Source organism: Rhincodon typus, chromosome 10 (assembly GCF_021869965.1).
Source record: "Rhincodon typus isolate 14 chromosome 10, sRhiTyp1.1, whole genome shotgun sequence".
Classification (NCBI taxonomy): Eukaryota; Metazoa; Chordata; class Chondrichthyes; order Orectolobiformes; family Rhincodontidae; genus Rhincodon; species Rhincodon typus.
Window position 1 is genome coordinate 63343376 of NC_063341.1, and position 25493 is coordinate 63368868.

A 25493-nucleotide genomic window follows, 5' to 3' on the forward strand; every position below is an offset into this window, starting at 1 on the left:
AAGAAAGGAAGTATTCAGTACAAGTCCAAGTTTTAGGCTATTTTGGAAAATTGGACTTAACCACCAGTGATGTCATCAAACAGTGTAAATGATCTTGCTGATAGAAAAGCATAATGAATCTCCTTCAAATTTTCTCTGATTTACAGACAGCAAAATAAAGATCGGAACCTGCATGTCGGAGGCTAAAATATTGTGTTACATTGAAGCAATGAAATTTTTAGAATAATGGATAATTTGATATTATAGAAACACAAGAAATGTTTCTGGACTAGAGATTGTTCAGAAATTATGTCTTGATGGGCTTTTAAACAGCCTAACGAACTACATCCTGCTAACAATGTGTAATATTTTCAGTTTCCGTTTGTAATAATATTACAGAGTAAAGAGAGGTTTTCATCACTTGACTGACTTCTAAACAATGGCAGCTAGTTGGAGACAAGAGAGAGAACTGGTCTTGGTATGGATTGAATCATTACAGGCATATACTGCCTAACTTCACCGTGACTTTGTATCAGTAAGTGACTTTTTATGCAAAATGCACTTGTCCAAACAAGTTATCTCACAGCTCCATCTCTGGCCCACAGGTAGGAGTGCTACTGCTGCATCACAAGAGCATCTTTAGTGTTTCTTTAAATGAGCTCAAGTAACTATCCAATCATTGCCCTCACCTCAAAATATTTAATCTAGATTTTTTTATTGTCTTGTGGGATGTGGGTGCACTAATGAGGGCAACATTTATTATTTATCCTTGAGAATTGATACAGTTAACAATGGGAACTTCAAGACAGTAGGAAGGAATCATAGTGTATCTCTTTAACTGTTTATATGTAGGCTGCAGATACTCCTGTTAGTTTCTCAGGGTAAGAATGGTGACTGCTGACAGCTTTACTGTAATTGCAATTTGAAAATCCAGGCCTTTGAAAGTGGAAAACAAATCTTGCATGAAGTAACAAGGCGCCATTAAGTGAGAACTGATTGTGTTTACTTTCTATGTATTCTGTGCACTAACCAATAACCAAGAAGTGGCATAAGATTGTCCTTGCCTGTCTGTGATTCAAAGAGACAATAAAAGTATGATTATTTATATAAGACTGAGTAAGCAGAGACAATGTGATGGATAGGTTGATTCATTTGCAATGGAAATATGAACAGCATTGCGGGATTGAGAGCCGAGGTGGTGATTGATGGGAAGAAACAGTAGCAGTGAAAAGACCTGGAAAGAGCTGCTGTAATGGTAAAATAAAAAATCAGGAGCAATCAACTGCAGTTAGAGTAGTTTCGGGGGTAAAACCAGATCTGTGAGCCCATGTTACCTAAGAATACTTAAATTCATAGCAGGCAATGATATTTGAAAGTGTCCAAAGTATTAAGGTTTCACCAAAATGTAGAAAGCCTAAAGTTTTAACATTATAATTATATACAATGTCATTGTTAGAATACATTGGATGTCTGTCCGGTAATCACAGGTTCAAGAATTAGTTGATCAGTCTTAACTCCTGTCATGTAACTTGATTGTGGCCATTGCTCAATAACTCATTGTTAGTATCAATCAAAGAACTGCGGATACTTGAGGTTTGAAAGAAAAACCGAAATTGCTGGAGAAACTCAGCAGGTGTGGGCAGCACCTGGTGAGGAGAAAACAGAGTTAAATGTTTCGAGTCGGGTGAGTCGTCTTAAGAACTACAGACTTGAAATGTTAACTCTGCTTGCTCCCCATAGATGCTGCCAGTCCTAAGTCTCGCCAGCAATTTCTGTTTTTGTTTCATTGTTTATTTTTCTTTTTTTTTAAGGGATTGATCCATGTTAAAATATGAAGAAAGTATGTGTAAGAATTATACTGTCTGGCAACTTCTTTGAAAAAATGAACATTGGCACATTCTGTTCTATGAGGCTCATGGGATCATTTTTATTTCCTTCCAAAGCAGCATTTGTCTGGTTTGGAAGTCAGCTGTTTAATCTTTTTCAACAGTAAACCTTTTGTGAAAAAGCAGTATAATATTGACTAGCAATATATATGTCTGTAGTGACAGCTTAAGTGAACACAGAGGAATGTATCACTTGCTATTAGCTAAAGTTTCCTTTTGCCTAGCCAAACATGGGTTGTTGTCTTTGCAATAAACATGTAAAAATGAGAATGAGACTGTAGAATGTTCTACAGAGGCTAATTTAAGAAGTGAATATGTTTCCTATATATGTTTGTAAATGGATGTTAGAAAACACACTGCATCATTTTCTCATATACTGTTGATCAGTTACCAGATGAAATCTGATCCATTTGGACAGATTCCTGTGACCTCTTTAGCTGAGAGATTGTTCGGATTTTTTGGACCCAACCCATGCAATTGACAAACTTGCTGCTTGTTGCTCCAAAACAGTTGTGAACTAGTGCATTTAATGACACATTGAGTTATTCTCATGACCTGTTTTGTAACAGTCATTGGATGGTTCAGTTGTGAAGCTGTAAGAAAGTGAAGATGGAGAACAATGAATTGACTAACTAGGTAAAAATTAACACGCAAAACCTTTTCACACTTTTGGTACACTATCAGCCTTTCTAGGAAAGGAAATTGTTCTCTGTTTTTGTATTGAATGTTTAGTAAGTGGTCATATCATACTTCCCAGCCTGATTCTGTTGGTATTGATTGAATTGAATTAACTTCATTACCACGTGCACTTGAGTGAGCACAGTGAAAAGTTTTCAATGTTGCTGCTTAGGTTCAAGATAGCTAGGTATAGATACTTAAGTATTTGGTACAAAATTGAAAAAGTTAAAAAAAAGTCCAGCATTCGAATAAAGAGGAAAAAATAGCACCCTAGTTACAATCCTTTCATCCCAGTTTGTGCCAGCACCTAGCTCCAGACCACACTGGTCTTCAAAGCCCATGGCCTCGCCTCCGGTCCACGAGGGGCGTGGTTCCTCGTGCTGACCTTCAGTCAAGTTTAAAAAGTTAAAAGTTCTTTTAAAAAAAGCACTCAAAGAGAAAAAGTAAAAGAATGGGCAGAGCAGAGGAGGTCTGTCACCATTTTGAAATTCTGGGCCACCTGAAGTTAATTGTTCCCTCTATCTTCAATATTTCAGTACAGTACCAATATTTCAGAAGTATGAAAGGTGCAGTATTTGGAGTAATAAAACCACTCTTGTTACCGATTTCTAATCTTCACTGTTATGACTTGATTACTACTTATAACCAGTTCACACACTTGTGGTTAGGCACACTAGTGTTATGCTACATCCTGAAATTCCGCTATCCAGAAATGAACTGACAGTTTATCAGACAGATGACACTGAAAAGAGGCAATACATTTACAAATCTGACCTTTTGTTTACATAAATGATCTGAATGTGAATGTACAAGGCATGATTAAGTTTGCAAATGAAACAAAATTAGGAGGTGCCATTGATAGCGAAGATGGTTATCAAAAGTTTCAGAGGGACCTTGATCAGATGGGGAAGTGGGCTAAGAATTGGCAAATGCAATTCAATACAGATAAGTGTGAGATGTTGCAGATTGGAAAGTCAAACCAAGGTAGGACTTGTACAGTAAATAGTGAGGTCTCGAGAGGTGTTGTGGAACAGAGCGACCTCGGAGTACGTGTACATAGTTCGTTGAAAGCGGCGTCACGGGTGGTGAAGAAGGCATTTAACATGCTGGCCTTCATCGGTTGAGGCATTGAATGTAGGAGTTGGGATGTTATGTTACTGTTGTATAAGTTGTTGGTGAGGCTGCACTTTGAGTATTGTGTACAGTTTTGGTCACCCTGTTATGGAAAGATATAGTGAAACTGGAAAATGTGCAAAGAAGATTTATGAGGACTAGTAGGCCTGGGTTATAGGGAGAGGTTGGCCAGGATGGGGTTTTATTCCTTGGAACGTAGGAGAATGAAGGCTGACCTTTATTGAGGTGTATTAAATCTTGAGGGGCATAGATAGGATGAATGCATTTGGTATTTTTCCCAGGGATGGGAAATTGAAAACTATAGGGCATAGGTTTAAGGTGAGAGGAGGAAGATTTCGGGACCTGAGGGGTAACTTCACACGCACACAGAATGTCGTGTATATGGAATGGGCTGCCAGAGAGAATGGTTGAGGCAGGTACGATAGCAACATTTAAAAAAACATTTGGATGGGAAGGGTTTCGAGTGATATGGACCAAATGCAGGCAATTGGAACTCGCTGAATGGGCACCATGGTCAGAATGGACCAGTTTGGTCCGAAGGGCCTGTTTTCATGCTGTATTACTCTATGACCTTGTATTTGCAATGAAATGACAGCTGGGCTTTAAATAAAGTTCTGCCACTGGAAATCCCAGCATTGGTCAGTGCTGCGTGATAGTGTGAGCATGATGCAAAAGAGGTGAGCAATGCAAAATTGTGAGATAGAGCTCACTGCCAGCAACCCTCCATGAAACTCCCCTGAAATTGACACGTCAGCAATTTTTAGTAAAATTCCCTCCATTTAAATGCCGATCTGACCTGACGTTCCATCGGCACAGACTTCTGGATAGATTTTCAGATAAGTGAAGCAGAGGAATCTTTCTTTCCTATGTAGCCTATTGGCATTGAAGTTAATTGTAGGATTAAAATGCGTTGTAAACCTGAGTAACATTGTATTCAAAATAGTGCTGGAAAAGAGCAGGTTGTAACACAAAAAACTTTTGGTATAAATGATTTACGTGAGCAGGTTCAAAAATTCTTATATATTAAATATATAACAAAATCTAGGCAAAAAAACTACACACAAAGGCCTATGTTTTAACAACATTCAGTTTATTTTAAACTATATTTCATTTTTTTTTAACTTGTACCATCAATTTAGCAATGGAGTCCGTTCTTCTGTTTAAATGAGCTGCATTTTTAAATAATGCTGAATTGCGTTATAGCCAACACAAGTTCGCAATTTAGAAATAGCATTCCCCTATTTGTCAGTTGCGCTACAGCCAATTCACGATGCTGGAAAACGCATTATAGGAAAATCCCCTGTAGTTCCAAGTCTGGAGGCAAAATTGCAGGTAGTGGTGTTCCTAAGCATCTACTGCTCTTGTACTCCACTTGGTGGAGGGTGCTGTCAAAGGACATGTTATATCCTGTACACAGTGGAGTGCAAAGATCAATTTAGATCTTGTGCTGTCACTTTTTAGAACAAGAAGATAGCTGAAATTCTCAATTTTACTCATTCCTAGCCGTGAACTTGAACTTCTAAAAGGAAACTGTCTGCTGTCATTCATTGCATCAGTTTGTAACTAAGATTCTTTATGCAAAACCTAATCTGATTTAAAACTCGATCCTTGTAGAGCATTTTTTCTCAAATCCTAACCAAATACAGAAAACCTAGTTAGGCTTGTACAAGTCTCAAATTTCATGGCACACAATGACACATTATTTTTGATGTACACTTGGTTTTTGTGGTAATGTGCTAATCATGGCGTTCTGAAGAAGGGTTATGACACTCGAAACATTAATTCTGTTTTCTCTTCACAGATGCTGCCTGACTTGTTGAGTTTCTCTAGCAAGTTCTGTTTTAGTTTGATTTCCAGCATTCCATGTTCTTCGTTTTATCATAGATTTTTTTTTGTAGATTCTTCAGAAATATGACTCTCAGAAAGAGGAAGAATTGAGAGTCTGGATTGAAGAAGTAACAGGCAGACGCTTGGGTGAGAACTTCCAACTCAGCCTGAAGGATGGTGTAATTCTTTGCATGTGAGTACCTGACTGCTTTGCTAAGTCTTGTTCTCATTAGTGTGGATTATGCTGTAATGAATGTTGTATTTAGAAACTGGATCTGTACTGCAATTTCCCTTGTGCTAGCCTCAGAAGTACAATGTTTCTAGTTCTGACTTAATTTTGCTCTTAACCTATGTAACACAACATATACTGTTGCTGAAAATCTGAGTTCTGATGAAAGGTTGTTGATCCGAATCACTGACTCCTGTTCTTAGTCTCTCCACCGATTGCTGCCAGAGCATGTTCAGTATTTCCAGCATTCTTTGTTTTATAATTTCTTATTTTGCTCGCTTGAATAGCAATTTTAAGGCACCTTGTACCACCTCAAAATATCTTAAAATGCTTTGGAGCCAATTCAAGTAATTTTTGTGATCACTGTTCTCTGAAATAAAGCTTTAGTTTACACAATACATTCCTGTATTTACATATCAACCATCCTTGTTTACCATTCAACAATAACAAAAACGGAAGTTGCTGGAAAAGCTCAGCAGGTCTGGCAGCATCTGTGAAGAAAAATCAGAGTTAACATTTTGGGTCTGTAGACCTGGAAGGCTGCCTGCACAATTCTGCCTCATAAAACAATGTTACTTTTCTTTATTGTTTACCATTCTGTGCATTCGAGAGCCCTTGTGTCACAGTGAAGTGTACTTAGCTGAACCAGTAAACACAAGTAGTGATGTGTGGATGGCCAGAGAAGTTGGCATTTCAATTATGTGTTGAACTTTTCGTGGAAATAAAAAGTGAGAATAGTGTTGTTGATGGTGGACAAGGTAATTATGGATGGTGAGAGTGATAGGGAAGTGATCCAAGATGAATCTCACAATTTAAAAGAAACAAAGTAACATTGTTTTATGACGGCTGAGTTGTACAGGCAGCCTAGGTTGGAGGAATTGGTGATGGCCGGAAAATTGGTAACTGTGGAGAAAGGGACCCTGGATAATTTAGATAAAAGCTGAAAATAACTTTGTAGTGAAAGTTATTATTGAAATCAGGCAGTGGGAAGAGACCTCCGTGAAAAGATTGCATGGAGCTTTAGAGTGTAATGAACAAACTTCTTTTTAAAAAAAAAAAGACAGGGCAGGATGGATGTGAATGAGATAAACTAATATGAAGTTTCTTTCATTAATCTCCAAAGTTCTCATTCAACATAATGGAAATCTAAACAATAGAGCAAGAAAGGGATATATGAGTGATATATTGGAAGCTCTTGCGATGGGACCGTTTACCAACAGTGGAATTACTAGGTCAAAGATTTGGTGATGTCTTATTTATCGGAAGCAATACAATTATGAATAGTAGAATCCATTAATATTGTGGTATGGGCAAGTTGCATTCTTTGAATCTGGAGGCTAACTATCTTTCACTGAGGTGCTTGCTCGTGCTCTACTATAAGCAATGTCCATAAACATTTTGACCACTTCAGGCAATTGGGACTGAACGCAAACAATTGAGAGAATGACTTGTATTCTAAATAGTTCCTTTTACTACCTCCAGGATGCCTCCTCGCACTTAACGGACCTAATAAGTGTAGTCGCCATTTGTAATACAGAAAAGTATGGCAATTATTGCGAGTGCAACAAGATTGCACAACCAGCTCCAGAATATCAAAACCAGGCTATCTATTTAGATTTTGGTTGAGGGATAAATATTAGCCAGGAGATCAGAAGAACCCCATGCTCTTCTTTGAATTGTGCCATGGGGTCGTTTACATTGATTTAAGAGGCCAGGCATGAGGTACATTTTTCATGTCATATCCAAAAGATCATACCTTAAACAGTGCAGCACTTCTTCATTACAACATTAGAGTGACTGCTGCCATTGTGCCTAAGTCTTTCAGGTGGGACTTCTACCCAAATCAGCGTAACTGAAAGCAAGATTACTACCACTAGCTGCCTATATGCACTAGTTTGTTCAAATAATAGCTCTCCAATTAAGCCATGTAAAAGAGGCAAAAGAGAACAGGTACGTCACAACTTTGTATGTGATGAATAAAAGGCATCCAGAACTCCAGTTACTTAAAAGTAAAAGGGGCAGATTACAAATGCTGGAATTCTGAAATAGGAACAGCGTAGGCAGCATTTGTTTCTACAAGTTTGCTCAAATTTCTGTTATTCTCACAGCCATTTAAGTTATTGACTAAAAATACACAAGGTACACCTAAAACATTACTACCTGTAATTTTTTCACTGCTGGTGATTAGAGTACAATGATGTAGTGTTCTAACGGATACACTACACGATGAAATGAGGGTCAAGATTTGAGAATGTGGGTTTATCAGCCAGCTCGAAATAACTTGATTGGAAGGAGCGGTATCTAGTGACCCTGCCTAGCAAAACATATGCGTGTTAATTTTTAGTGATTTCAATATTGAGATTATTAATGGTAGAAGAGAAATCTTCAATTGACAAAGCAAATAGTCCATTTTGTGAATCATTCATGCATTGACAAAATGGTATCCCATAATTGAAGGTTGTTTAAATATGCAAAATCTTTTCCCATTCAAACATTTCAAATGAATCAAACGACCCCATGGCACAATTCAAAGAAGAGCATGGGGTTCTTCTGATCTCCTGGCTAATATTTATCCCTTAACCAAAATCTAAATAGCCTGGTTTTATAGTCTGGATATTCTTAGACTTTGGTCCTAACTGTCTTAAATTTTACTCCTCCACACCTGGTCAGACTCCATGAAACTCCCTTCTGATTTTCTTAAACCTACATCAAATTGAACTTTAAGTACATTATATCTAAACAGTCTCCATCTCCCCACTGGACATGTGTTTTTGGCAGTAATGACCTGTAACTTTCTTTCAACATTTGGAATATGCTTGTTTTCTTTAATTAGGGCTATTTTAAAGTAGGCAAGAGTTCCCCACGCTGGCACTAGACTGTGATATTTACATTTGTGAAATGGGCAAAGTGAATCTGCATATCTGGTGTGCTATTTGAATTTGGTTTGAGTTGCTCACTGCAGCTTAGTCGGAAGTTCTGATGGAAAACTGATAAATTCTTCAAACCTAGTTTATTCCAATGAGGACTTCATGCCAATAATACCTCAAGCTACCATTTCAAATGACTCTTTGCCAGAATATCCATAACTGATGGCTCTAACAGTTTTATTGTCAATGAAACTGGCTTTTGACATGTCCATATTGCTTAAAGGAGCCATGTCAGCATTCCATTTTATTGATAAAGCTCTTCAGTTCTCTTCTCTTGATTGAAACTACATGCATCTGGATTGTTTGTTTTTTTTGCGTGTGAAAAGTCAAAATTTACTTTTTACTATGGCTGAGAAATGCCCAATTCCAGGGAATTGTCTGAACAAGTTAATTAATGTTTTGACAATTAGTCTTTTTATTTCTTTGTGGAGTTTTCTTTCTACAATTTATCTCATTCACTTTTTGTAAAACCAGCCTAAATGCAAATGGATAAATTGGACAAGTTGGACATTCTACCTCTAAATGTTGAGTTCTAGACCCTTCTCCAAGCTCCAATAGCTTTTGAGGTATTGCTCCCTCTGAATTGGCTAATTTTCAACTTCCTGGCATTCTTGTTGAAACAAAGCCAGAAAATCTGCAACAATAGGGTTGGTAATCAGCATGGTTAAGTATGCTGCTGGATATCTGGATACTAGGCCAGTTTTGAGTTTGTAAACAAATGGTTACTAATTCCTAAAGTAGGATGACCATTCACTTGTAGCCCTATGCTAACAATGTTTGAATTGATCATTGGTTTTCTATAAAACTGCTGGTTAGCAATATAACATACTGTCCTGAAGGCAAGTATTTTGGAATATGTTAAGTGAGCAAAGGAATGCAGTCAATTGACAGTATGGCAAATGGCAGATCAGAGAATCTGGAAAGGTCTGTCATGTCTTTTGATTAGAATTTTTGGCATTCACACATAATTGAATTGTTCGGATGGGCAGAAACTGGTACTAAATCCTCAATCAATTTTTCAGGCTCATGAACAAGTTGCAACCCAATTCAATCAAGAAAGTAAATGAATCCAAATTAAACTGGCACCAGGTAAGAAATTAAACTGTTTAACTGCAAATCATGTCCTGACTGTTGGGAGTCTGATTTCTACAGGTATTTTCATTGCTCAGCTTTACAAACAAAGATAACGTGCGAATGATTTGGGCTCATCTTAAGATACCTAGTGATGACCGTGGCAAACTTCTAACCCACAGTTCTCACATGATTAGTTTTGATGACATGTTCTGTGGGATATGTTTCAATAACTTGCTGATACTCCTATTGGACTGCCAATTGGACAGGGTACTGGACACCCAGAGAGCCTTATCTCAAATGAGCACTTAACTCGCTTAGTTGATGCATTTTCAAATTACTTCTCTGGCATTAGTATTTGAAAATTTCCACACAGCTGCTGGGCTAATGCCAACAGTAGGCATAGGAAGCAATTTTGTTTAATTGCCATGTTTATACCCTAGTTTTAATTTGTTTTGTTCTGAATGCCAGTGCAGACCTATCAGGTTATAAAATGATTACCAATTTCTGAAATTGCATTACTGTTCACTTGTAACCCTACTCTGGTTAGCAGTATAGTTTGCTATCCTGCAAGCAGATGTTTTGGAATGAAATGTGAGCAAAGGCTTGCAGTTGTTATTTATAGCACAGAAGGAAGCCATTCAGCCTGTCATAAGTTTGCTATATTCCATGGAACAACATGTCAACTTTTGGAGTACTGTGTCCAGTTCTGGTTGCCCTGTTATGGGAAGGATATTATTAAATTGAAGAGGGTTCAGAAAAGATTTACCAGGATATTGCTGGGACTGGAAGGTTTGAGTTAAAATGAGAGGCTGGATAGGGTGGGACTTCTTTCACTGGATTAGAAGAGGTTGAGGGGAGACCTTTTCTAGAGGTTTATAAAATCATAACGGGCATAGATAGGGTGAGGTCTTTTCGCTAGGTGAGGGGAGTCCAAAACTAGAGGGATATTTTAAGGTCATGGGGAAAGATTTAAAAGGGTCACCTCGCCCTGCAACTTTATTTCAGCCATGCCCATCCAGTATTATTTTGAAATCATTGATCACTGCTTCCACCATCCTTGTGGGGAGCACATTCAAGGTCTTTGCCTTTCACTGTGTTTAATTTAAAGGTTCTTTGTACTTCTCTGTATGTCTTCCCAAAACATTTAAATCTGTGCCCTCTAGATTTTGAACTCTCAGCTTTTTCCTTATCTATTATATATAAGCCTGTTATCTTAGGCATATCTGTCAAATCCCCCTCCATTTCCTTTGTTTCAAGGAGAATATAACTAGGTTTTCCACCCTAAATTTTGTAGCTATAATCCTGCATCTCTGTAACTGGTAAATCTCCTCCAGACCTTCTCCAGGATCTTTGATTCCTATTGACAGAACTGGACTTCATGTTATTCCATGATTGGAATTTGTGTGGTGATCTTTGATTGATTGAATAACCTTCAGATACTTGTGAAGAGGCACCAACTGAACTGTAGTGGCATGTAATGAATCACACCGCTGAAAATAGCGCATTCAGAAGGATGAGAATTTTAAAGAATGAGATATTATAAAACTGTACATCTTTTCTGAGTGAGCTATATATTGTATGTCATTTAACAATTTGGTTTGTTTTTCTACAGCTGGAGAATATTGGTAACTTTATTAAAGCCATTCAGTCTTATGGGATGAAGCCACATGACATTTTTGAAGCAAATGATCTTTTTGAGAATGGGAACATGACTCAAGTACAGACAACACTTTTGGCACTTGCTAGTCTGGTAAGTGCAGTCCAGTCTGGGAGGTGGTTAATTGATGGATTTAGTCAGCTCTGATCACCTATCATTAATATTTTATTGTAGTGTTTTGATGTGGAATGTAAACGAGCTTTTCATATTGGGGTGATTTGAATTGCTAAATTCAAGTGTGGTGAAACCGATCCATTGTTACTTTCTATTTGTTTTGATTTAATGTTATGGTCTCCCTTTCTGGCTGGCTGAATGTTCTGCACCTGAAAGGCTGGGTAAGCCTCAAAGTTGGCTCCCCAGTTGCTATCAAAACTCCTATAGCCATGAACCTCCAGAGACAGCCTGATGTGACTTTCCCCTCTCTTTGCCCTATTCCTTGCTTTTCACCTCCCTGCTCCCAGCTTGCAACATTTTAAATGCAAAATCAGTAAGTGAAAGGAACAGGGCTGGAAATAATGTCTGTAGGTGCTGAAAATATATGGCCTTATTTTCCTTGGAACTTTAGTTAGCAATCGCTGCTTTGAAGCATAGGTGCTCTGATATGATTTTGACAGGAGCACATGTAGCTGCTGATGGTTGCTGACAATGGAGTACGAGATTAGAAGAAGAAAACAGCAGAAGGTAAGGGAAGCACAACAACTGAACTTTACGTTGGCTGGAGCAATAGGAGACTGAGAGATGTTGGATGCATGGGAGGTATGATATGGGTGGTGGGGATGATCTGAGAGGATCAAAGGAATTAGTTGGGTATAGCACAAGAGAAATAGCTTGGAAAGGATGGAAATTTTATAAAGTAGGACTGTCTCAATGAAAATACCAGTTTCACTGCAGATGGTTTCAAAGCTGACCCTTTCTTCATGATTATTTGGTTGCTAGGGTCAATCTATGCCTGGAAAGTTCTGCTGAAAGTAGGCCAGGCTATGCCAGTCATTTGAGATGTGATAAGTATCTGGCCTAGGATTTCCTTTCTAACCATTTTATATTTGCATCTGCTTGATTTTGAGGGAGGCTGCACTGCATTTTATTTGGTTGTACGCAGTGCAACAGTGCTGGACGAACCCATCCCAGGACTCGAAGTCAAATATCAGAACTTGTAAATAAAGCTTGCTTTGGGGGCTGTGAGAATACCTCTCTTGAACTGTTTACTCTGAAGAAACGCCACAGTGATATTGACATTCCAAGAAAATTGTTAACAAAACAGAAGATTTTTAAAATTACCCTTTCTCAGTCCATAGGCAGGTCTACACTAACTTCTCTTTCCCCAAACATCCCCAACTTGAAAGCCTTTAAGTGTGAGCCTCGCTTTGATCTTGTAGGCCCCATCTACTGGGACCTTTTCCTTACAAGATCCACCTGTATGACAAAGCAAGTTGACCTCTTTTATTAAGGCTCTGAATTTTGCCTGCTTCTTTAACTGTCTTCACTTAGGCTGATAAAAGAAGTTCAACTGTCGTGCCTTCTGCTAGTAACCACAAGCATTGCCCAATCATGGGGCTTCTTGCTTTTATCCGTTGTCCAAGAAGGTTCTTCATTACCCATGGTACCCATTCATCTTGTCTGTATTTGGCCTTTTTATTTCTCATGTTGAGATCTTTCAACGACTACTAAGGGGTTAACTAGAAATCTTCTCTACTATACGTGACCTTTTCCTCCTAAATGTATCTTCTGAATCAGTACTGAAACTGTGTTTTCCAGCCTTGGTTAGTGCTCCCAGTTGTCAGTCATGGCCTTCACTTCTTGTCCCTCATCTTGGGGCATTTAGCCAGTTTTATGTCTTTCCTGTAGTTTGCACTGCATACCCCACTACCGTAGCCATCCCTAGTCATCTGACCTCGCAGGCTGGTAAACTGCTCTAGGCAAATGATCCCCACATTAAGATTATTTTCTCACGTTTTTCGCGATCAGTACATATATGTATGTATTTCCTGAGTTCTTACATTCTGCCCCTCTGGATCAAAATCGTACGACTCTTGTATTTGAAGTACGTGGTACTTCATCATTAACACCTCCAACATTTTCAGAGGCTGAAAATTCAAAATTCATCCCCACTACTCAAATGGAATGCACCTTTATAGTCTGATTTCTGTTTTGGCTTATGAAATTGTTCGGGTCATGCCCAGATCTGTTCCTGGCCCTTTCCATTCTTTGGTCTTTCTCTCTTGTCAGAAACCAGGTTACCGGATCTGAAATCTCCCCTAGATGGTCTGATGCTGTGTCTCAATGCTCTCCTATTATTTTTTTCTAATGCTTCTGCTTTTAACGCACGGTTCTCTACTGTAGTGTAATGGTTTTTTTAAGAATCCCTACAGTGTGGAAGCAGGCCCTTCAGCCCAACAAGTCCACACCAACCCTCAGAGCATCCCACCCAGGCCCATCCCTGTATAACCCACCTAATCTACACATCCCTGAATACAACGGGCAATTTAGCATGGCCAATCCACCTAGTCTGCACATCTTTGGACTGCGGGAGGAAACCGGAGCACCCGGAGGAAACCCACGCAGACACGGGGAGAATGTGCAAACTCCATACCAGACAGTCGCCCGAGAGTGGAATTGAACCCGCTTCCCTGGCGCTGTGAGGCTGCAGTGCTAACCACTGAGCTGCCGTGTTGCTTGTTTATTTAGATGGATGCAGTGAGTCAAGCTAATCATTGTTCCTCCTTGTGCAGTAGGATCGTCATGCTGTATTGAGGGTAAATATTGGATTCTGCCTGTATACTATTTAATATGGGCTATATCCTGAATGATTTGTAAGGAATTTTGTGCATGTACTATCCGTGCTGGTAATCTAAAATTTGGATGCTCTGTCAGTATTTTGTGCAACATGTTATTAATTATTGCATGGCTTCTTTCACAAAAACTATTGTTGAACAGACTTTCTGCAGCAGTATGCTGAAGAAGGGTCTAGACCTGAAACATCAGCCTACCTGCTCCTCTGATGCTGCTTGGCCTGCTATGTTCATCCAGCTCTACACCTTGTTATCTCTGCGTTTCTATAAGCTTGACTTTATGGCGACTGTTTTGAGTCTCGCTTTTCCATTAAGTATTTTGCTGATCTCCCAAGGCCTGTGTTCACCCACACTTTTGTGACTTTGTCCACTAGTCTGTCCCTATGGTTATCACAGTGGATATGCCAAATCTGGTCATCATATGTATAGAATATAATGCATAAACATTCTAATCTTTGTCCCATACCTTCGGGTTCATGGTTACTACTTCATTAAAATCCTTTAGCTAAAGGAGCACTTACAACTATCTTTGATGTTTAATCCATCAGATCTGTTCTATAAAGAAATTTTAATGTTTGTCCAATTTCCATTTGATCCTTCTATCATCAGCCAGCCTTCTCTCTGCAAATATCAAGAACACTTCTTGAATTCTCTGAGAAGCCCCAGATTTCCTCAGCAGGATACGATAATGTCAGAATCCTGTCAAGTACATGTTTATTGTATTACCAAATACAAATACCAGTTCATTCTCCATGTCCCAATACTCCTTAGAATCTCCAGTTCTTCTTCAGTATCGAAGTCTATTTCATCCAGTTCCAAAAATACTTTGTCAGATACGCTGGGTAAGGATAAAGTTCTATTTTTCTGTATCTTGGTTAGAGAAGTGGCCTGAGTCCACATCTCCCCCACCTTCCGTTGCGTGTATGGCTCTAGTCTAAAAACATCAGTGAATAATCATAATTCGTGATCTTGCAGTATGACTTGAGCATTTCACTTCTAAAAACCACAAAGGGGCTGCCAAAGAAACAGGGATTACCTTCTGCTTTCATCTGCCCACCAAAGAGATTGAGATTAACCCTCTGCTATCATGTTTCAAATACCCATATCTATAAATTGAATTTGGCAGGAAAAGATTGAGATTTACAAAGATTTTATTGAGTCTGCAGTTCAGCTTTTTGGCGCAAACATCAGTTCATCTTTTCCCTCCCAGAAGTCAACACACCCCTGGGGATGAATTTACCTCTTAAATACAAAATCACTTGAGCAACACCTGCTCACAAAAGCGCTGGAGCTTTCCTTTTTGAGCTTTAAAGGGACCTGCATTTCTATCACTTGCATTAGTGGCTGGGAATTGGTCAGAAAATTTTATCATCCATGACGTGACCATGCTGTCATAGAACTGCCAAACCATGGAAGTGAGTGTATCATTGTAGCCAGATTTCATGATCTTTCAAAGGCCCTGTGTCAGAGGCCTTAGTCAGGTCAACAAATGTGGTGTTATTGTTCTTGTTCTGTTTTCTGGTACTACTCAAGGAGCTGTCTGTTTGCAAATATCAGCTCAGCGGTTCCTCCAGCTTTTTTTAGACATTGCTACTCTCTGGCAGCAGATGTTAGTCGAGACCTTGCACTAAGTGGTTCAGTGAATTCTGGCGATTTTCCAGATGATGGAGAAGATTTCTGTGACAGTTTCCAGAATTATTTTGTTCCTTGCCATTGTACAGGTGCACAGTGAAGGCCTCGTTGTATTTTTGCACGATGGTTCCTTGCTTCACATGTAGACCGAAGAAGTCGAGATTCTTGATCAAGCATTAACCACTAGCCTTGTAGACTTCATCTAAGATAGCAACAGCTTCCAGAGGTTTGCTGAAGGAATTTGATTGCATTTGTTGTATCTAACAGGATTCGAGGGCTGTTGATGGTACCCTGTGAAAGGTTAATTGCTTCATCATTGATTAAAAGATAAAGGCTGATTTTGAGAATCTGGTTCAAGTGCTCTTCCCATCTTTCCAAAGTTTGGGCTTTTTCAATGAGCAGTGTTGGCCACCTGGACTGAGGATTGACGATGAGCCTGTGATAGAGTACTCTCCATTGCATGGTTGATTGGAGACCCAATGGAAACTTGGTACCATTGAAGACAAAGCAGTCCACTTCACTGGCACCACATGCACCTTAAACATTTCATTCTCTCAGCCACATGTTCACAGTTGCAGCAGCGCACTAAAGCAACTCACCAAGCCCATAAAACGTAGGAGCAGAAATAGGCTGTTCCGCCCAGCAAGTCTGCTTCACCATTCAGTGGTATCATGAGTGATCGGATAATCCACAGCTCCCCTTTTCTGCCTTCTCCCTATAACCCTTGATTCCATTACTGATTAAAAATCTGCCTACCTCCAACTTGAATGTACTTAACAACTCTGTCTCTACAGCCCTCTGTGGTGAAGAGTTCTGCAGTCTGTGTTTTTTCTCTCAGAAGGTGCTCATTCTTCCTCATCTCTATCCTGAAATGGGTGACTTCTTATCCTGAGATTATGCCTGTGTTCCTCATCCCTCCCACAAGGGGAAACAACGTCTCTACCTCCATTCATGTCAAGTCCCATAAAAATCTTGTTTCTACTGCCCAGAAGGATGAAGGCAGCAGGTAAACTGCTTGGAGGTATCCCTGGGTGGTTTCCTTTTTAAACAAAAGAAGCATGAGAAAGAGAACCTTCACTGTTTTGCTAAATTGCCTTACCCAAGGGTGTGTTTGAGATGTTGCCTATATTGGAGCAGTTGATGATTAGTGGTTAAATCATATAATACCCTGTCAAGTATTTCCATAGTTAGTTTTGTCTGTTCTTCTTTTTGTGTTTTAACCGTGTTGTGAGAATCAAGTGTTTTGCTTAAATATTCATGATGGACCAATCAAATCACTTGTGGAACACAGCACCTTATACTTGCCTTTAAATAAATATAAAAGTTAAGCTCTGGCCTATCCCCTCCCAATACTTTTGGTGTGTGAGAGTGTATGAGGTGAAGGAAGGGAGAATCTTGTCTGGTCTGATCCATAACACAATTGACATGTTATCATCATGTTTCAAGGGCATGGACAATAATGCCAGCCAAGTCATATATGAGAAATGCTCACATCTCCGGAATGAATCCCAAAAAGAAATGACATTGGAAAGGTGCACACAGATGCGGATATCCAGGTCTCCTGGTGTCATCATTGTGTGCCAACTACTGCATAACTCACTTTTTTCCCCCTAAGATTGGTTCCCAACTGGATCTTGTGTATGGCAATTTTCTGATTTACCCCATTGCACACTTAACAGCAGAAGATTTTATGAAAACATATTGTTCTTATATCTGTGGACAGTGATCTTTTCATTGGCTCCTGTTATGCAGCAGTAAATTACAAAGCCTCCAGAACAGCGGAGGCTTCCACTTATTAATGCTGCTGAATACTATAGAATTTGGTGCAGAATGCCAGGGTTAAAGTTAAACTTGCATCATAGCATCTCAGTCTGCATGTTCTAAACAATTTAAAATTGCTATGAAATGCCCTTTTCTGTGTATGGGCTTGAATGTTCCTGTGGTGCATCTGGTTTCTTTGTTCTGCTGATTTCTCTCTTTCACTCTGTTTCATCTTTTCTTAAGTAATTATTTTTCTGCACTGGTAATCCTACAATGTTGGAGTAGAAAAATCAGAATTGTTCATCTTCAGATGGATCAAAATCTGTTTCTCTTCTGGATGCTTGCCGCCATCCGCATCTTAAACGCTCACTCCTCCCCATGTCCCTTCTACTATTCCACTTCAGTCTTTTCTAATTGGTAGTGGTGTTGCATGACCCTTATTTGCTTTTAATTTTTCAGACTTATTGCAGTCTCATGAAGAATTAAGTTTTGATTTGTTTTGGATCACTAGCCTTTTAAATATTTTCATTTCTCACTTTCGCTTTTGATTGTTACAGGAAAAGTGTTGAACCATTTAATGTCTGCACTCGTCAAAAGTCAGACAACACAGATTATAGTCCAACAGGTTATGGAGTGCTGCCCCTTCGTCAGCACAAACTTTATAATCAGAGAGATCAAAAGATCACACAAATGGTGAGAGTGAAGTGTTGACAGGCCGAATAATAGATCTCTGCAGGTGATCAAGTGTCAGATGGTATAAGTAAAATGTCAACAGGTGAATAAAAAGGGAAGGGATGACCTATAGTCCAATTAATTGAGGCTCAGATAATTACAAATTAATATGGTGCTGGAGAGAAACCAAATGACTGGAATAACATGCGAGGCATAGACCCTTGGCGTGCAACTCTTACATCTAGCGTGTTAGTCCAGTTATTTGGTTTGTCTCCAAGACCACTTTATTTTTAATTTTTTAAAAATTATCTCCCTGCCTGGGTGCTCTCTTCACTTCGCCTGATAAAGGGGCAGTGCTCAGAAAGCTTGTGATTTCAAATAAACCTGTTGGACTACAACCTGGTGTTGTGACTTTTGACCTTGTCCACCCCAGTTCAACACTGGCCCTCCACATCATATCTGCAGTTGAGAATGGAAGGGTTGGCTATTGAAAAATAGTGGATTAGATGTGAATGGACAGTAGCTACTCTTAAGAAATTACTTAAATTGGACATTACAAACTACAGATGTATACTGCGTTGCATTCTGTTAACATACAGCCATTTTCATGAGACTAAAATGTATTAGCTGCCTGTAAGATTTAGAAACAAAGATCAAACGTTTTCAGTTGATCTTAAAGCTTCTAGAAGAGTTGATTGGAATGAGAATGAGAAATGTCTCAAATGATCAACATTTTCAAAATTTACAAATCACATCAAATTAGTATGCTCAAGACTGAGAGGGACTGCAGCAAAATACAAGATGTTAAATAATGGGTGTGTAAATGCAAATGAGGAAGTGTGAGGTCATTAATTTCACTAAGAGGAATAAATAGACCATGTCGTCCTTGGAATGCAAGAGTCTGAGTGATCTAAATAGAGGAGTAAAGACATCTAGGATTGAACATTCACAAATATTTTAATAATCACACCACAAATTAAGAAAACCTTAAAAATACAAAAAACAATGGGGTTGATTTCTAGAGGAATCAAGTCCCTGTGTTTCATGTTAAACATGTGTAGAACTTTCATGAGAGAGTGCACAACCAAGATAGAGGCGCTACAGGAGCAACCAGTGTTAATAAGGGTAATGCCTTACAGAATACTCAGAAAACACCGAAAAGGGTAAGTTTATTTTCGATAGAAAAGATGAGACTGAGGAGTGACCTCCGAGGCCTTCTAAATCATAAAGCTGTTTGAAAGGCTGATTGAAAGATGATGTTTCCAATTTGAGGAAGTTCAGCATTACAGGCTATAGATATAAGGTACTTGATAATGAGTCCAACAGGGAATTCGGGAGAAATTAATTTAGCCAGCAATGGTAAAATGTGGGGCTATGTGCACAGAGTAGTTAAGAGAATAGTATTGAATTGGTGAAGGGAAGCTAGATAAGTGCATAATTTATAACGGAAGAGAAGATATGTAGTTGGAACAAATGAAATGGGGTGTGTGATTTTATATCTTTTAAGAGTTTAACTTTAAACCAGTAGCATATGGATGGTGGGTCTATTTTGGTGAAGGCGTTTAAAAGTAATTAAGTCAGTCTTTCAAGAACCATGACTTTAAAACCAGTATGTATCAGAGAAAGCAAATAACTGCAACCTCTCCTGAAGTGTTATTGGAAGTCTGGTTATATTATTGCACTTTAACGACAGGAGAGTGGAAAATATTAAGCCGTAAGCTGTAACAGAATCTAGGATGAACAACTGACAAGGGCACTTCATTTTTGTTTTATTCACTCACTTGTGGGATGTGGGCATACTTTATTGCCAGTCCCTAATTGCCCTTGAGAAAGTGGTGGTGAATTGCTGCAGTCCATGTGCTGTAAGTAGACCCACAATGCTTTTAGGGAAGGAAATCCAAGATTTCGATGCAATGACTGTGAAGATATGGTGATATGTTTCCAAGTCAGGATGGTGAGTAGCTTGGCAGGGAGCCTGCAGGCCATGTGTTCCCATAAATGTGCTGCCCTTTTTCCTTCTAGATGGGAGTGGTTGTGAGTTTTTAAAAGATGCTACCTAAGGAGCCTTGGTGAGTTTCTGGAATGTATCTTTTAGATGGTACAGACTTCAGTGATGCAGGGAATGAATGTTTCTGGATGTGGAGCCAATCAAGTAGGCTGCATTGTCTTGTAGGACTTGCACCTGTCCAGGAAAGTGGAAAGTATTCCATCACATGCTCACTTGTGCCTTGTAGATGGTGGACAAGGAGTCAGGAGATGAGCTACTAACTGAAGTATACCCACCCTCTGACTTGCTTTTGTTGCTACTGTATTTAAATGGCCACCTCCAGGATGTTGATAATGGGGGATTCAGTGATAGTCTCTTATTGGAGATGGTCATTGCTTGGCACTTTAGTGATGTGAATGTTCTTGCCACTTTTCAGTCAAAGCCTGGATATTGACCAGATCTTGCTGCGTTTGGACATGGACTATCTGAAGAGTTGCAAATAATGCTGAGCATTATGGAAGCATCGGCGAACATCCCTGCTTCCTACCTTTATGGGGGAAAGATCGTTGATGATGCAGGTGAAGATAATTTGACGTAGGACGCAACCCTGAATAACTCCTGCGGAGGTGTCCTTGGAGCAGAGATGACTGGCCTCCACAACCTCTAAAACCTTCCTGCGTGCCAAATGACTCCAACCAGTGGGAGATTTTCCCCTTGATTCCCATTGACTCCAGTTTTGTTGGGACTCTTTGATGCCACACTTGGTCAGAAGTGGCCTTGATGTCAAGGACAGTCACACTCGCTCAGGGATGTGACAATGCTGTCACTTCAAAAGGTTAATTTGACCTTTTTTTTTGAAGAGAGAGCTGCTGAGCAGTCTATTAGAACTACTAAAATAAATAACTTGAGGCCTTGTTTTTTTTTAAACCACCTGAATGGTGTGGCCAGCTCTCTCAGACCAGGATTTCTGGGTTTTGTGTGTTTTTTTTTAGCAGTCAGAAGCTGTTTAGGGTCTCAGAAGATTGGAAAGCTTCAGTGATTCCTAGCTGCTACTTTGTGAAATTTCTCTTGATGTTTTTTCCTCCAGGATTGGAGAACTGCATGTAAGAATCTGCCTGAATTTGCCTTTTTGGCAAGGGGTGTGTTTATGGGATGTTACTATATTGTAACAGCTAATTAGTAATAGGTACTGTATCTATTATTCGGTTAAGTTTTCCAATAGTTATTCTAAATTCCTCTTTCTTTTGTTTGCATTTTAACTGTAGTGTTTAAATAAATTGTGTTTTGCTTAATGTCATGTCATGTGGTTTGATCAGTCGCATCACATCTGGAACACGGCACTTCACACTCACCTTTAAAATAAGAAAAAGTTAGGGTCCAGGCTACCACCTTAAAATCTGGTCCATACCAGGGGATGTGAGTTCATTGAATTTAAAGAAATGGATATGTGGAGATTCTGTGCAGAAACAGCTGTCTGGTAGTGAAGTTTTTCACAGATTTTGAAAATATCTTTGAATGTTGCCTTGTGTTTTTTTTTGGGAATAGATGATGTAATAGTGGATTATTTGAAACGAGAGATTGAGCAGATAAACTGAAGGTAGAAGTAAAATCAAGATCTTGTAAAGAGGAAATGCTTAGTGATTATCAAGCATTTATAATTAGAAAACCTGAATTTGCATGTTACTGCTATAATTAGCTAAGATACAATAATACATTTTGTTTAAAGAATCCTTTTTATTCATTAGCGGGATGAGGGCGTTGCTGGCTAGGCAGCATTTATTGCCCATCTCTAATTGCCCTAGAGGGCAGTTCAGAGTCAACCACATTGCTGTGGGTCTGGAATCGCATGTAGGCAGTTTCCTTCCCTAAAGGACATTAGTGAACCAGATGGGTTTTCCAACAATCGACAGATGATGACCATGAATCCATAGACTCTTATTTCCAGATATTTTATTGGATTCAAACCCAGGTCCCCAGAATGTTATCTGGGTCTCTGGATTAGCAGTCCAGTGTTAATACCACTAGGCCATTACCTCCCCTTGAGAAAGAGAAATGAAAAGATGAGTGGGGAAGAGAAAACATGGAAAGGAACATAGAGTTGAAAATACCCAAATCGGAAAGAGAAGACGGGGGGGGGAAAAAGAACTATGGAAATAGAATTTAAAAAGCTTACCTTCAAAGAGAGAAAGAAATTGAGCAAGATGATTTAAGTAAACAAAAAGACGAGAGATCTTAGTTTAAAAGGTGATTCTGATTCCAGTGAGACAGTTGATTTAATTATGAATCTCTCATTTGTGCCTAGATTTATTGAGGATGGCTTTGACGTGAAAATTGGTGGAGTTGTGGATAGTGTGGAAGGTTGTCAAAGGATGTAGCAGGACACTGATGAGTTGGAAAGTTAGACAGAGAAATGGCAGGTGCAAATTAATCCAGAGATGAGGTGATGCGTTTTGGGAGGTCCGTACAAGAGGAAAGTATACAGTTAATGGCAAGGCCCTGAAGAAGCATTGAATTTTAGGGAGATCTTTGGGTCAGGTCCATAGCTCCCTGAAAGTGGCAACACAAACCAGATAAGGTGGTAAAAGAGGTGTCATGCATGCTTCCCTTCGTAGGTTCGGATATTGAGCACAGAATTTGGCAAGACATGTTGCAGCTGTATAGAACTTCAGTTAAGCCACAGTTGGAGTATTGTGTGCAGTTCTGGTCACCACAATATTGGAATGATATGAAGGCTTTGGAGAGGATGCAAAACATGCTTACCAGGATGTTACCTGGATCAGACTGTATTCACTGTGAGGAGAGATTGGGCAAACTTAGATCGTTCTTGCTGGAGTGTCTGAGGCTGAGGGGTAATCTGATGGAAGTATACAAAATTGAGAGATATGGATATTAAAGGGCCTGTTTCCCAGGGTGGAAATGTCAAATACTAGGGGGCATAGGTTTAAGGTGAGAGGGGGCAAGTTTAAAGCAAACATATGAGGCAAGTTTTTATGCAGATGGTGATAGAAACATAGAAGATGGAGCAGGAGGAAGCCATTAGGCCCTTCAAGCCTGCTCCACCATTCTTCACGATCATGGCTGGTCGTCTGACTCAATAACCTAATCCTGCTTTCTCCCAATAATCTTTGATCCCATTCGCCCCAAGTGCTACATCTAGTCACCCCTTGAATACATTCAATGTTTTGGCATCAACTATTTCCTGTGGTAATGAATTCCACAGGCTTACCACTCTTTGGTTGAAGAAATGCCTCCTCATCTCCATCCTAAATCGTCTACCCCGAATCCTCATAATGTGACCCCTGGTTCTGGACACACCAGCCATCAGGAACATCCTCCCTGCATCTACCCTGTCCAGTCCTGTTAGAATTTTATAAGTGTCTGAGATCCCCCCCTCCTTCATTCGGCTGAACTCCAGCAATAACAATAACAATCCCAATCCCAACCCCAACCTAGTCAATCTCTCCTCCTATATCAGACCTGCCATCCCTGGAATCAGCCTGGTAAACCTTTGCTGCACTCCCCTCGAGAGCAAGAGCATCCTTCCGCAGAAAAGGAGACCAAAACTGCACACACTATTCCAGGTGTGGTACAACTGCAACAACACATCCCTGCTCCTGTACTCAATCTGTCACAATGAAGGTCAACATACCATTTGCCTCCTTTAACGCCTGCTGCACCTGCAACTGGTGCACAAGGATGCCAGGTCCAGCTGCACACTCCCCTCTCCCAATTTATAGCCATTCAGGTAGTAATCTGCCGCCTTATATTTGCTTCCGAAGTGAATAACCTCACAGTTGTCCAAATTATATTGCATCTGCCATTGATTTGTCCACACTCCCAATCTGTTGAGATCATGCTGAAGGATCTTTGCATACTCGTCGCAGTTCACCCTCCCACCAAACTTGGTATCATCTGCAAACTTGGAGATGTTACATTTTGTTCCTTCATCCAAATCATTAATACATATTGTGAATAGCTGGGGTCCCAGCACTGATCCCTGTGACACCCCACTAGTTACTGCCTGCCAATCTGAAAAGGATCCATTAATTCCTACTGTTTCTTTCCCCTCTGCCAACTAGTTTCCTATCCATGTCAGTACACTTCCCCAATCCCTTTGCGATCTAATCTTGCACATTACTCTCTTTTGTGGGACTTTGTCAAATGCTTTCTGAAAGCCCAAATATACTACATCAACTGGCTCCCCCTTGTCAATTCTACTGGTTACATCTTGCAGAATTCCAACAGATGTGTCAAGCAGGACTTCCCCTTCATAAATCCATGCTAACTCTGTCTGATCCTGCCATTGCTTTATAAATGCTGTGCTATAAAATCCTTGACAATGGATTTGAGAATTTGCCCCACAACTGATGTTAGGCCTACTGGTCTATAATTCCCAGTTTTCTCTCTACCTCCCTTTTTGAATATTGGAGTGACATTAGCCACCCACCAATCTGCAGGGACTGTTCCAGAGTCCGTAGAATCCTGGAAGATGACTGCCAATGCATCCACTATTTCTAGAGCTACTTCCTTAAGTACTCTGGGATGTAGATTATCAGACCCTGGGGATTTATCAGCCTTCAATCCCAACAATTTTCCCAGCACCATTTCTGTACTAATAGTGAACTCCCTCAGCTCTTCCCTCTCTCTAAATCTTACCACCTGCAACAATTCTGGTATCTGATTTGTCCTTTTTTTTTGTGAGGACAGAACCAAAGTATGTATTCAGTTCCTCAGCCATTTCTTTGTTCCCGATTTATACATTCCCCCGTTTCTGTCTGTAGGGGACCTACACTGTGTCTTTACCAATCTCTCTTTATGTTCGCTGCAAACTTACTTTTGTACTCCATTATCCCCTTCTTAGTCAATCCCTTGGTCCTTCTTTGCTGAATTCTAAACTGCTCCCATTCGTCAGATTTATTATTTTTCTTGGCCTGGCACAGCTGCCTGGAATGCGTTGCAAGAGTAGGTGGTAGAAGCAAATATGATAGCTGTGTTTTAAGAGGCATTTGGACAAATGCATGAACAGGCAGAGAATAGAGGGATATGGACCATGTGCAGGCAGATGGGATTGGTTTAGAATGACATCATGGTCAGCACAGGCATGGTGGACTAAAAGGACTGTACCTGTGCAGCGCTGTTCTATGTTCTGAAAGATTCATTTGAGAAAGTAGCTGGACACCTGAGGTAGCCAAAAGATGTTTGGATCTTAATGCTGCAAAGTGTTTTGACGAGTACAGATACGACTGTGTGTGTTATGAAAC

The 25493-nt window shown here is 39.7% G+C and overlaps 1 protein-coding gene across 1 annotated transcript in view; it reads left to right on the forward strand.

Moving 5' to 3' along the window:
* The window catches only part of cnn3a (calponin 3, acidic a), an 82821-nt gene that overhangs the window by 43767 nt on the left and 13561 nt on the right, over nt 1-25493 (forward strand). The window contains exons 2-4 of the mRNA XM_020534645.2: nt 5576-5697; nt 9683-9749; nt 11347-11484. Of these exons, the coding sequence (XP_020390234.1) occupies nt 5576-5697; nt 9683-9749; nt 11347-11484 (327 nt within the window). The remainder of the gene's footprint in view (nt 1-5575; nt 5698-9682; nt 9750-11346; nt 11485-25493) is intronic.